Genomic DNA, 10,305 nt, shown 5'->3' with positions numbered 1-10,305 from the left:
TCTTTGGAAGGCGGTCCTAGCCCACATACTCCACTCTGACCCAGCGCTCTAGAAATGTGGTTTCCAGCCAATCAGAGAGGGCACAATGTTGCTTCTTTGCTCTTGATTGAGAAGCAGGTACAGCCCTCAGCTGCCAGGAGTGGGAATGCCAGAGACTAAGGTCACAAAGATGGGTGACACAGCCCTGAGCAAACTTAACTGCTGATTTCAAGCAGGAAGAGGAGACACACCTACGTCCTCTGACGTCACATCAGTGCTGAACACCAAAAACATCGACCCTCGGTACTCTCCACTCACAATTCCCCACAGCTCCCCTCCACAAGTCCCGCGGGACCCTGAAGGCCAGGCTGGCTTGGAGAGCACACTGCCATCAGGTCCCATCTCTCTTTGTTTCCCTTACATTTAGCTAGGCCTCTACCTTGGCCCTGTCCTCCACCCGAAGGATACCTGGCGACTGCTTCCCAGGCAGTTGGTCGAGAACAGCTAGTTGGGGTGGTGTCCCCTCAGCCCCTCCAGGTGGGGATCATCTCTGAGACTTGTTTCCAGATCTTTTGGCATCTCCTCTCCTACCGTTTCTCTGCTCTCTGGGGTGAGCTCATCACTAACCTCCCCCAACTCCTGCCCAACTAAAGCCTCCTTAGGCCTCCAGTCTGGGGGGGGGGGGTCTCTAAAGAAGGCTCGGCGTCATGTCCTTCCACTCCAGCTTGTCTGATCTCCTACAGCTGGATAAGCCAGGGAACCTGGGGGAGGAGAAGGCTCTTGGCAAGCATTTCAGCGGTTTAGGTTGCACAGATGACCATCCCCATCACCCTGAATTCCCACCCCTGCCCCATCCCTCCAGGTGTGGCTCCACCCAATTTTTTGTTCATTCCCCAGCTCCCACCCACCCTACCCTCTCGCTCTATTAGACAACACTGACCCCGAGGAGACCTCTCAGTCAGTGCTAGGGGCCTGACCAGGCTCCTTCTGGGTGTCCGTGGTCTCCTGAAACCTTCCAGGGAGCAGATTCTGGGTCCTCTGGGTTCTCCACTGCTGTCTGGGGCTAGAGGCAGGACTAGAGCCTGGTGAGAAAAGACATCAGCCGGCCGGTGTGGTGATGCCCACTGTCCCCCCAGGGTCTGTCCCCTGCACACCCTGACCACCTCACCATCACTTGACCAGGATGGCTTCTCCTCATCAGGCGACAGTGTCTGGGAGGGGCTGGACCAGGGCCTGGACAGGGAAGAGGCTGAAGCCTCACCCCACAGTTCCTGCTGCTGCTGCTGATGGAGCTAAATGGAAGGAAGAGGAACGACAGGCTCTCTCGTGCCCCACAGTGGGAAACCCAACCCCTGGACTAGGGGCAGAGGCTTTTCAGATCTCCTCTTTCAGCTCCTACCAAGTATTTCCTTACACTCTACCCCTCCCCCACACACACACACCCCATCTCCATTTCACTCAGCTGCTTTTCCCCCACATTTCTCTTTCTGGCACCCCTCGGCTCACCTGGTGCAGGTAGATGGCATGAAGACTCATTTCAGCAGAAGCAAGTTCTGGAAGCTGGGCCAGCTTCGGGCCCCCAGTGCCTCCTGGGGACACACAGCTGGAACAGAGGACACAGTACACCAAAGACATGCCCCTCCCCCCTGCACCCCTCAATGAGAGTCCAACTTGATCTCCCCTTCCCAGGGTCCCTGCAGACTCATCCTGGAGGACAAGCTCCCCCCCGCACCCCAACCCCGCCCCGCTGTTGCTGTGCCTCTCCCACTTCGCCGCTCTAACCTCGGGTCCTGGGCAAGGCGGGAAATGGAGGCCAAGACGCTGGCTGTGGCTGCAGCTGGGCAGGGGGCTGTGGGGCTCAGGTCCCGTGGGGGCAGGAGGGGCTGCCCCAAGAGGTTGGCCAGGAAGGCCTCGGGCTGGGAGCAAGAGAAGAGGGCATCAGAAGAGAGGACAGAAGGCAGGGGAGGAGGCCTAGGCAATGCCTGAGAGCAAGCTAGACCAGGGAGCAGGTTAATACGGAAAGTGAGATGGACTGGAGGGCCTGGCGGTGGTCAGGACAGAAGCGCCCGCCAGGCTGCAACTCACCAGAGGTGAGGAAGAGTCGCTGAGCACCCCAGGCGTGGGGGGGCTGCGGACGGAGGTGGCGCCCCAGGCTGCGGCATCTTGTTGTACCCTGCCCCGAAGGTGCCCCAAGAACTTGGAGCTGTGCCCTGGGGGGCGCCATTGTGGGTGAGCCAGGGAGAACCGCATCAAGGAGAGCTCGGTCTTTCCATCTTCTGCGCGCTGAGAGAGGGAGGCCTCTGTCTGGCCGGCCGAGAGCCACTGAGAACAAAGTCAGCCAGTCATTCAGATGCTGTGGACACTGCTTTTATAGCTTCTGTGGAAGCCTTGTGGGGTAGGCGGGACAGGAAACACCGGCCCGCTTCCCAGGTCAAAGACCAGAGGCTACGATGGGAACTTGCTCAAGATCACCCAAGAACACAGCAGCAAAGCAGGACCTGGGTCCAGAGCCAGCGCTAGTGGAGGGCGTGAGCTTAGCGTCTTCCCAGCCTGTGCGCACTGGACCCCAGGGCTGGCCTGACTGTCTTCTTCCAGCCCCACCTACGGCCGGCTCATATCTCCACATCTCGGCAGTCTTGCCTGCCACGGACTGGAGTTACAATGTGCTGAGAGCTCTGTCAGTTTCTGTACACATCCTCTCCTGTAATCCTCGCAGCCCTGTGCCTTAGCTACAGTCACTGTCCTTGCTTGACCGATAAGGACACTCAGGTGTGAGGAAGTGACTAGCTCAAGGTCACTGGTGGCAAACGATGAGCGTGGCATGGAACCCAGCTCTGCTCTGAGCGAGGCAAGCACAGCCCTGCCCACCCACAACCCCATACAGCCAGGGATGGGCTCTAACCTGAGGGTGTCCGTGACGCTTCACATCCATAAGGGCAAAGGAACAGATGTCCCCAACGCCAGCCACATCCACAGTGAAATGATGAAAAAAGTCAATGATCTCCAGAGAACGAGGGGAGAACCAGAAGAGCAGAAACAGCGGAGTGAGGAGAGGGGACAGGACCTCCTCCAGGAGGGAGACCTGGGGAAGCAAGATGACACTCAGAAGGGGTTGCCAAGGGGTCCCACGCTGGCGATCAGGACCAAGAGATCCCCGGGGCCGTCTTCCGGGGACCGGAAACCTCTAAGCCAGACGCCTCCCGGCTCCCGGGATGGCCAGCCTGGCGAGCCGAGCCCGTTGGCCCCCACCAGCCCTCTCCCGGGCGCCCGCGGGCTGCACCGCGGTCTCCGCGGCCCCTCTTCCGGCCGGACCCTCACCGCTCGGTACTGCAACAGCCGCGCCATCTGTCGGTAAGCGCTGGCCTTGCCCGCGGGGCCGGGCTCCTCCGGGAGGTAGTGCATGTGCGCCAAAGCCGCCTGCAGCAGGAACTGCGGGGAGCGACTCCGGCCCTGCTCTTCGGGAATGAAAGACCTGAAGGGCGGGATGGGGGTGGAGAAGGGGCCTGAGGTCAGGGCTTACGGACCTGCGGAAGGGCTGGGCGGCGCCGACAGTGGGAGGGGTAGGGACTCGCGGGAGAGTCGCCCCTCCATCCCCGGTCAGAGGCAGGCCCCCCTCCTCTCCGGACAAGCTCCCCAGCACCTGGCCACGGTGGCCGTGACCCCGAGCGCGGTCATGGCGGTGAGCACGTGCTCCACGGCCAGCACGTCCTCGTCGTAGACGGTGAGCACGAGCAGCGCGGCTAAGAGCGCGCCGGCGAAGAAGACGAGCTGGCGGGCCAGCAGCGCCAGCAGGGGCGCGGGGGGCGCCGCTGCGCGCAGGAAGGCGGCGGCGGGCCGGTAGGCGCGGGCCAGGCGCGCGCGCAGCTCGTGCGGCAGCTCGTTGAAGTGGCGCAGCTGCAGGTGGGCCAGGCGGGACCAGCGGCGCGCCCCCAGCGCCCCCGGCTCGCGCCGCAGCAGCTCGGCGTGGCTGTAGAAGGCGTGCAGCACCTGCCAGGCCAGCACCAGCGGGCTCAGCGCCAGGTTCACGGCGGCCAGCAGCAGCACCGTGCGCCGCCAGCGCGCGGCCAGGGCGTCCCGCTGCTCGCTGCGCTTGTAGGCGTCGGGCAGCTCCCAGCCCCCGCGGAAGAGCGAGAAGGGCCCGCGGAAGAGCAGCAGGTCGACGTTGAGCGCCAGGCCGCGGCTGAGGAAGGCCGCACTGCCGCCCCAGGGCAGCGCGCAGCGGGCGGGCAGCAGGCCCTTGTTGGCCAGCGCCACCTTGTAGTTGGTGTAGCGCAGGAGCCGGTGGTGCACGTCGAGCTCGGTCAGCGGCCGCGGCTGCACGCACAGCCCCCCGCTCTTCTGCAGCGCCAGCAGGCGGGACTGCACCTCGGCCCAGGGCACCGAGCTGAGCTCCTCCTGGGGAGAGGGCACCGTTGAGCACCAGGCACCTGGATGCCCCGGCACCGCGACGCCCACACTCAGCCTTGACCGGAGCTACAGCGCTCATTTGCCCTCTCCCCGCCTTGCTGCGCCGGTGTCCTTCAAGGCATCAGACCTGCCACCTTTCCCTTTCTGCCCTCTCTTGCCCTCCCCCGACCTTGTCGCGAATAATCAGGACATTTCTTACTTCCTTTCATCCTCTTCTGAACTGTGTTCCTCCTGCCCCTGCCTCTCCTGAGGCCATGAGTCAAGTGACAGACACCTCATCATTTAACTTCTTCAGGTATCTGATCTCAGCTCCCGAAGAGCAGACAGTCTGGACCCTCCCCCTCTGCCCGGAAGGAAGTTCGTCACCTACAGCACAGACCAGTTGCGGGGAAGGCAAACTCTCCCCGTTCCCAGGGTGCCGGCCACCACAGGTTGGGAAACCTCCTTGTGTCAGCATGCTTTGAGACCCCCCCCTCCCCAGCCCCATACCGCCCCACAAACAGAATAACCTGCCTAAGCCACTGGCTGTGTCCGTGTGTGGTGGGAAGCTGTCACATCTCACTTGGGTCTCATCTGCAAACCTCACGTTAGCCCAGTTTCACCCAGCTGCCCCAGTCCGGCTTAGTCAAGTCCCTCCGGGCCAGCCTCTCCAGTCCATCCCAGGCTCTCCCCTTCCCCTGGAAGGAATAGGGGAGGAGGAGAAAGAAGGGAGGAGGAGGGTCAGCAGCCTCCTGGAGGAACAGTGGACTAACCCCTGCCTTCCGTGACCTGGGCTCCCCTGGCCCTCTCCATCCTTCCTGCGCTCTGCCTGGGGGGCTTTCTGGAACCCCTCCCCTTGGCTGTGCAGGAGAGCAGTGCGGAAGGTCCTGCACTTCTGAGGGGAAAAGGGAAGCTGGCTACAGATGGTAGCCTTTGAGCGGGGTCTTAAAAAAAAAAAAAAGAACTGGGGAACAGAGCAAGAAGAAGCATGGACAAGATGGGGAGGAAAGAAAAGGCCAAGCACGACCCGAGTCATCATAGTGGCTCACTGCAATTAGGGACTGAGGCCAGATGGGGGCATGCGATCACCGGAGGGGGCCTGATACTCAGCTGCCGGCTGAGAGGTCCATCTCCCTGCTGCCCCACTCCCCGCACTGGGGCTTGGAATGCCTTCCCATTTCCTAGCCTTCCCAGCCTCACCCAAATTCCTTCTGCCCTGTAAAGCCAGATGGCCACCCTTCCTCTAAATACCTCCTGTTTTAACCACAAGCATGTGACTATATATATCTTCTATAATCTAACTAAATCAACAAAATTCCACTGCGGTCAGGACCATGTTTTCTAAGCGGTGGTCCGCCACCTCCTAACGTTACTCAGGGCCTGGGCACGTGCCTGCTTTCCACTGGGTTCTTCTGTCTGCCCAGCCCCCGCTCCTCCCCTAGTCTCTGCCTATCCCCCGCCCCCGACAGGACCCCCCCCACACACACACACCTTGTCTGCAGCCTCGCCCACCCAGCTCACCGGGGGGATGTGCAGGGCCTCCCTGTAAAACACCTGGATGTCCCAGTAGCTGAAGAGGTTGCAGACGGAGCGAAGCAGCTGTAACAGCCAGAAGGCTGCAGCCAGGATCAGCAAGAAGACCAGCAGGGGGCTGGAGCGGATCCTGTGTGGGGTGGGACAGATGGCAGCGGGAAAGTGGGGGCCCAATAGAAAGGGAGACCGGACTTGGGGAGAGATGGAAAAGTCACAGAGAGGGGGACCTAGCTACACCAGTGGTTCTCAAAGTATGCACCCTCGGAGTTCCGTGAGCCCTTACAGGTGTCTGCAAGGTCCAGACTTTTTCCAGAACACTGAGGTTTTCTGCCATTTTCACGCTCATTCCCTCAGGAGGGTACAATGGGCCTTTCCAGAGGTTCTGTGTGTGACCTCATGTCATCAGCCGATGGAATGTGTGCCTCTGCACTCTTAGATTGTAAAGTTATTCTCAGCTTTAATCTCTAATAAGGTAAATATAGATAGATACGATTCTCATAAACAAAAGCTCTTGGGTGTTCCTGATCAAGTTCAAGTGTATTAAAGGTGTCCCCAGACCCAAAACCTGGAGAACTGCTGATTCAGACCAAGGGACAAAAAGACGGGTGGGGGGGGGGCGGTTCTTGCCTGCTCATCTCCCCCAGCCCCTCCCCCAACCAGCTGTCACTCACCGCTGGGCACACTGGGAGGAGGACAGGATAGCATCTGCCAAGGTTATTTTGTTGTGGAGCAACCCAGGTCTCGTCCGGTTGTTCGGGTGGTTGGCGAAGAGGATGTTGTAATCCACGCACCGAAGGAGGAAGGTGGTGAAGGTGACAATGAAGACGAATTGTCTGGGAGACGGGAGCGCAGTGGTCAGCCGCCAGGCCAGCCCTGGGGGGTCCTCCCCGCCTGCGGAGCCCCCCTGGGCTGCTGGGGGTTGGGGGGAGTGGCTATGCTGGGTGGACCAGAAGCAGGCACTACGGAGGAAGCAAGATGGCAGAGCTTAGAGGTGGGACAAGCATCTCACCCCAACTGGAAGACATCCTCCAGCAGGATGCAGGCAAAACCATTCCTCTGATGATAGCTGTAGACGTGGCAGCGCGTCAAGAAATAAGCCTGAGGCATGACGGCCGTTTCCTGAGAACCCCTCCCTCCGTCCCCCAAAACAGCATGCTCAGAGCCTCCCTGCCAAGGATGGCCCCCTCCCCCCCCCCCCATGCCACTGCTGCCAGGCTGAGCACAAAGGATATCTTGGTGAAGAAGCTGTCCAGATTTTGGATGTGGTGCCAGGAACCTGGGGACAGAGGAGAGGCTGCTGGGACTTGGCTGTCCCCCGAGTGACCAGTTCACACCCTCGGGAGCCCCAGTCCCTCCCCAACACACTCCCCTCACTTACCTCGGAGCCCTTCGGGCACGTGGAGCAGGGGTTGCTGGTCTTCCCCGTGGACGGGGGAATCCTGGGACCCCTCAGGGTCACAGTCTTCCAGCCGTTCATAATCCTGCTCAGGGATCAGAGGGCCTATCCGCAGCCCAGGAGGGTCCTGGGGGCATCGGCATGAGGGAGGGGGAGTCACTGAGGCCAGGGGTAGGGTAGAGGGGGAGCCCCAAGAGGGGGGAGCAGAGGAGGGGGTCATCGTGGTCTGTGCCTGCTTTGTTGGGGTGGGGAGGGCGCTGTGGCGAGGCTGAGAGGCCCCTGGGGCCTGCACCGCTGGGCAGGGGGGTCCCAGGGCCAGAGGGTTTGCTGAGGAGGGAGAGCTTCTTGTGTGAGGGGCAGGTGACAGAGAGAAGATGGAAATCCTCCCTCCGCCAGGCCCCCGACATGGAGGAGGAGGAAGAGGAGGCAGCGGCATGGGGAGGAGGGGCACCGATCCAGGCCCCAGGTCTCCCCACCGCCCCAGCCGCCCTCTGCTCCCTCCCCAGCCCACTCGCCTCACCATCAGCCCACTAGCTTCTCTGGAAAGCTGGGAAGGACAGGTGCTGCCGCTGCTTCCACAGAGGTCTGGGGCGCTGAGCAGGGACTTCAACAAGGATAATGACAACAACAGCACAGTGACTCAGTCAGGGCAGGCCTGAGGCGTCCCAGCTCTCAGTCACCTGTCTGACCACTCACAACCCTTCCAGGGCAATCTGCGGCCAGCTGGCTCGGGGCCAAGCCTCTGTGCCTGGGAGGGGTGTCAGCCGAAGAGGCAGGGGCTAAAGATACTGCAGACCAGAGAATTGTCCCCCAACTGGCCACCAATCGTCCCCTCCTCAGACCTCGAGTGGGCTTAAAGGCAAGGCCCGAGAGTAGCAGCCAAAATAACACAGCAAAAAGGAACTCCTATCAAAGGAGTATAAGACTATGAGGCCGAGATGTTAAATCTCTGATTCCTTAAAATCTTGTCACGCACTCCCCAAAGATCAACAGAGAAATGCTTTAAGACCAAAAGCAAAAAGAAGAAAAGGGAAAGAAAGAGATGGTGTTCCGTTTGTCTGATGGTAGGAAGGGAAGACGGGAGACGGCCCGCCTTCACAGCCAGGCTGGAGGAAACTTGAGGAGGGGGAGGCAGAGGAGAACGGAGAGGCAGCTATCCTGGATATGGGAAGCAGTTTGGAGAGCTTACCCTAGAAAAGTCTCCGTGGGGTTCTATTTTTTTTTTCTTCATCCCGTTTAACACCGAAAACCCTCACCCCCAGTCCTGATCCAGTTTTGGGGGGGGCCCTGAGCAGCATCAGAGCTGAACCAGCAGAGGACTGCTGAGGGGGGACGGGGTTTGGAAGGGTAATTTGAATACCCAGGCATGAGCTGGCTGAGTTTTCCTTGTTGCCACTTCTACGGGGAGGAGGAGGAGGCAGCTAGTTTTTCGGCATGTCGGACGCCATTCCCGAGGCCCTGAATCACCAGGTTTCCTACTGAACGCCATTCCTGAGGTGCTGAGTCAGCCACCCAGGTGTCAGGGACTCCAGGGCTTAGGCCTGAGGGCTGTTGTAGGGGACAGTATCCATGAAAAAGAGAGAGAAACAAAGTGCGTCAGGAGCGTTCACTGGAGGAATGTGTTGGCAATCATGGAATTGGCCACAAAATGGGAGTCCAGACACGCTTGTTTTTCTCCTGTGTTGCCTTCCAGGGATGGGGATTGTTATAGTAGCTCAGGGCTTGCATCATTTTATCCCTGAGCCGCAGGAGGCAGAGCTATGAAAACGAGATTCTCTCCTTCTGGAGGGGGCATCCTAGTGCACAAGACGGAATCCCGCATTGCAGAGGGGCTAGGAAATTCCCATCTCTCTGAGACAGCTGTCAGGGTGAGTTTTGTAGGCTTTGCCTGATCTCTCCTCAACCTCACTCACCCCAATATTCCACCACACTTACATTAGGACCCCTCCCATACTCCCAGCCTAACTTCAAGCTAATCTGGCACCTTCTTCTGCCCAGTTCCAGCCCAGACTCATCAATGGACAGCCTCCCTATCATGCCCCAATTCAAGTGAATTTATTATAAAAAGGGCACTCTTCGGGGCACCTGGGTGGCTCAGTCATTGAGCATCTGCCTTTGACTCAGGTCATGATCCCAGAGTCCTGGGATCAAGTCCCACATCGGGCTCCCTGCTTGGTGGGAAGCCTGCTTCTCCCTCTCCCACTCTCCCTGCTTGTGTTCCCTCTCTCCTTGTATCTCTCTCTGTCAAATAAAACAAAATCTTTTTTAAAAGAGGGGGCACTTTTCTCTGCCAGGCACTTGGAGGGGAGGGGGGGTATGGATAAATGAGGAGCCACTATCCAGAAAGAAATCACAGCCCGTGAGGACGGTAGCTATGCAAATAATCACACAGAAGAGATAAATTAGCGCTCAACAAAGATACAGAACTGTGCCGTGGGAGCCTTAGGCAAGTCACCTTGACTGCGGTGAGGAAGGCATCTATGGGGGAGAAGGATCTGGGGTCGCGCCTCCATAAGCTATACAGGACTTCCACACTAGTGGTTCTCAATCATTAATTAGGGGACGTGTATCAGAGTCATCAGGGTAGTTTTTTTCCCAAAGACACGTGGCTGCCGCCCCTGGAACTCTGACCTGCCTGGGAGAAAGGGGCGGGTGACAAGGAGTGTGCAGATATTTTGAAAAAATTCCCCAGTTTTGTCCCTTCCTCCCCTAGGACCGGCACTTCACACTCCTTGGAGACCCCGGGACATCTGGAGTCCGCCGGCAGCACCCATAGAACAGCCCCGAGGTCAGCGGCTGGGGCGTTACTATGGATACCCCACCGCGGAGGGACGCCCTGGTCACACACTTGTAAGGTCACCCCAGAGCTGACCCCGGCAGTGGGCGGGAGGCAATGCCCCCACCTGATCGGCCCCGCCCAGGCTGGGCGGGCAGGCAGGCGGCTGTCTCCAATCACAGTTCCGGGAGGAGAAGGACCGAAAAGGCTTCCTCCAATCACAGCCTTCGGCGGG

General features: G+C 59.5%; 1 protein-coding gene across 1 annotated transcript; it reads right to left on the bottom strand.

Annotated features, from left to right (window-relative positions):
- Positions 1–62: 62 nt before the first annotated feature.
- Positions 63–7,817, bottom strand: ATG9B (autophagy related 9B). Its single transcript, XM_046021118.1, has 14 exons — positions 7,277–7,817; positions 7,131–7,174; positions 6,908–6,972; positions 6,570–6,731; positions 5,887–6,028; positions 3,620–4,374; positions 3,298–3,451; positions 2,882–3,061; positions 2,065–2,301; positions 1,762–1,895; positions 1,486–1,582; positions 1,148–1,271; positions 920–1,061; positions 63–740 (listed from the first exon to the last, which is right to left on the bottom strand). Exons 1-13 carry the CDS (start codon positions 7,815–7,817, stop codon positions 934–936), a joined length of 2,763 nt encoding a protein of 920 aa, XP_045877074.1. The 3' UTR covers positions 63–740; positions 920–933.
- Between the last annotated feature and the right edge of the window lie 2,488 nt (positions 7,818–10,305).

This window comes from Meles meles, chromosome 10 (genome assembly GCF_922984935.1).
Source record: "Meles meles chromosome 10, mMelMel3.1 paternal haplotype, whole genome shotgun sequence".
Classification (NCBI taxonomy): Eukaryota; Metazoa; Chordata; class Mammalia; order Carnivora; family Mustelidae; genus Meles; species Meles meles.
Note: the sequence above shows the minus strand (reverse complement) of the source record. Positions and strands in the feature narration are given on the sequence as shown.

Excerpts from the sequence above, each read along its gene's own strand:
- ATG9B (XM_046021118.1), bottom strand. The coding sequence starts at position 7,817 with ATGGTGAGGCGAGTGGGCTGGGGAGGGAGCAGAGGGCGGCTGGGGCGG. Across the intron at positions 3,452-3,619 it reads GTCACGGCCACCGTGGCCAG|GTCTTTCATTCCCGAAGAGC; the intron begins GTGCTGGGGAGC and ends CCCGCCCTTCAG. Across the intron at positions 3,062-3,297 it reads GGCTGTTGCAGTACCGAGCG|GTCTCCCTCCTGGAGGAGGT; the intron begins GTGAGGGTCCGG and ends TTGCTTCCCCAG.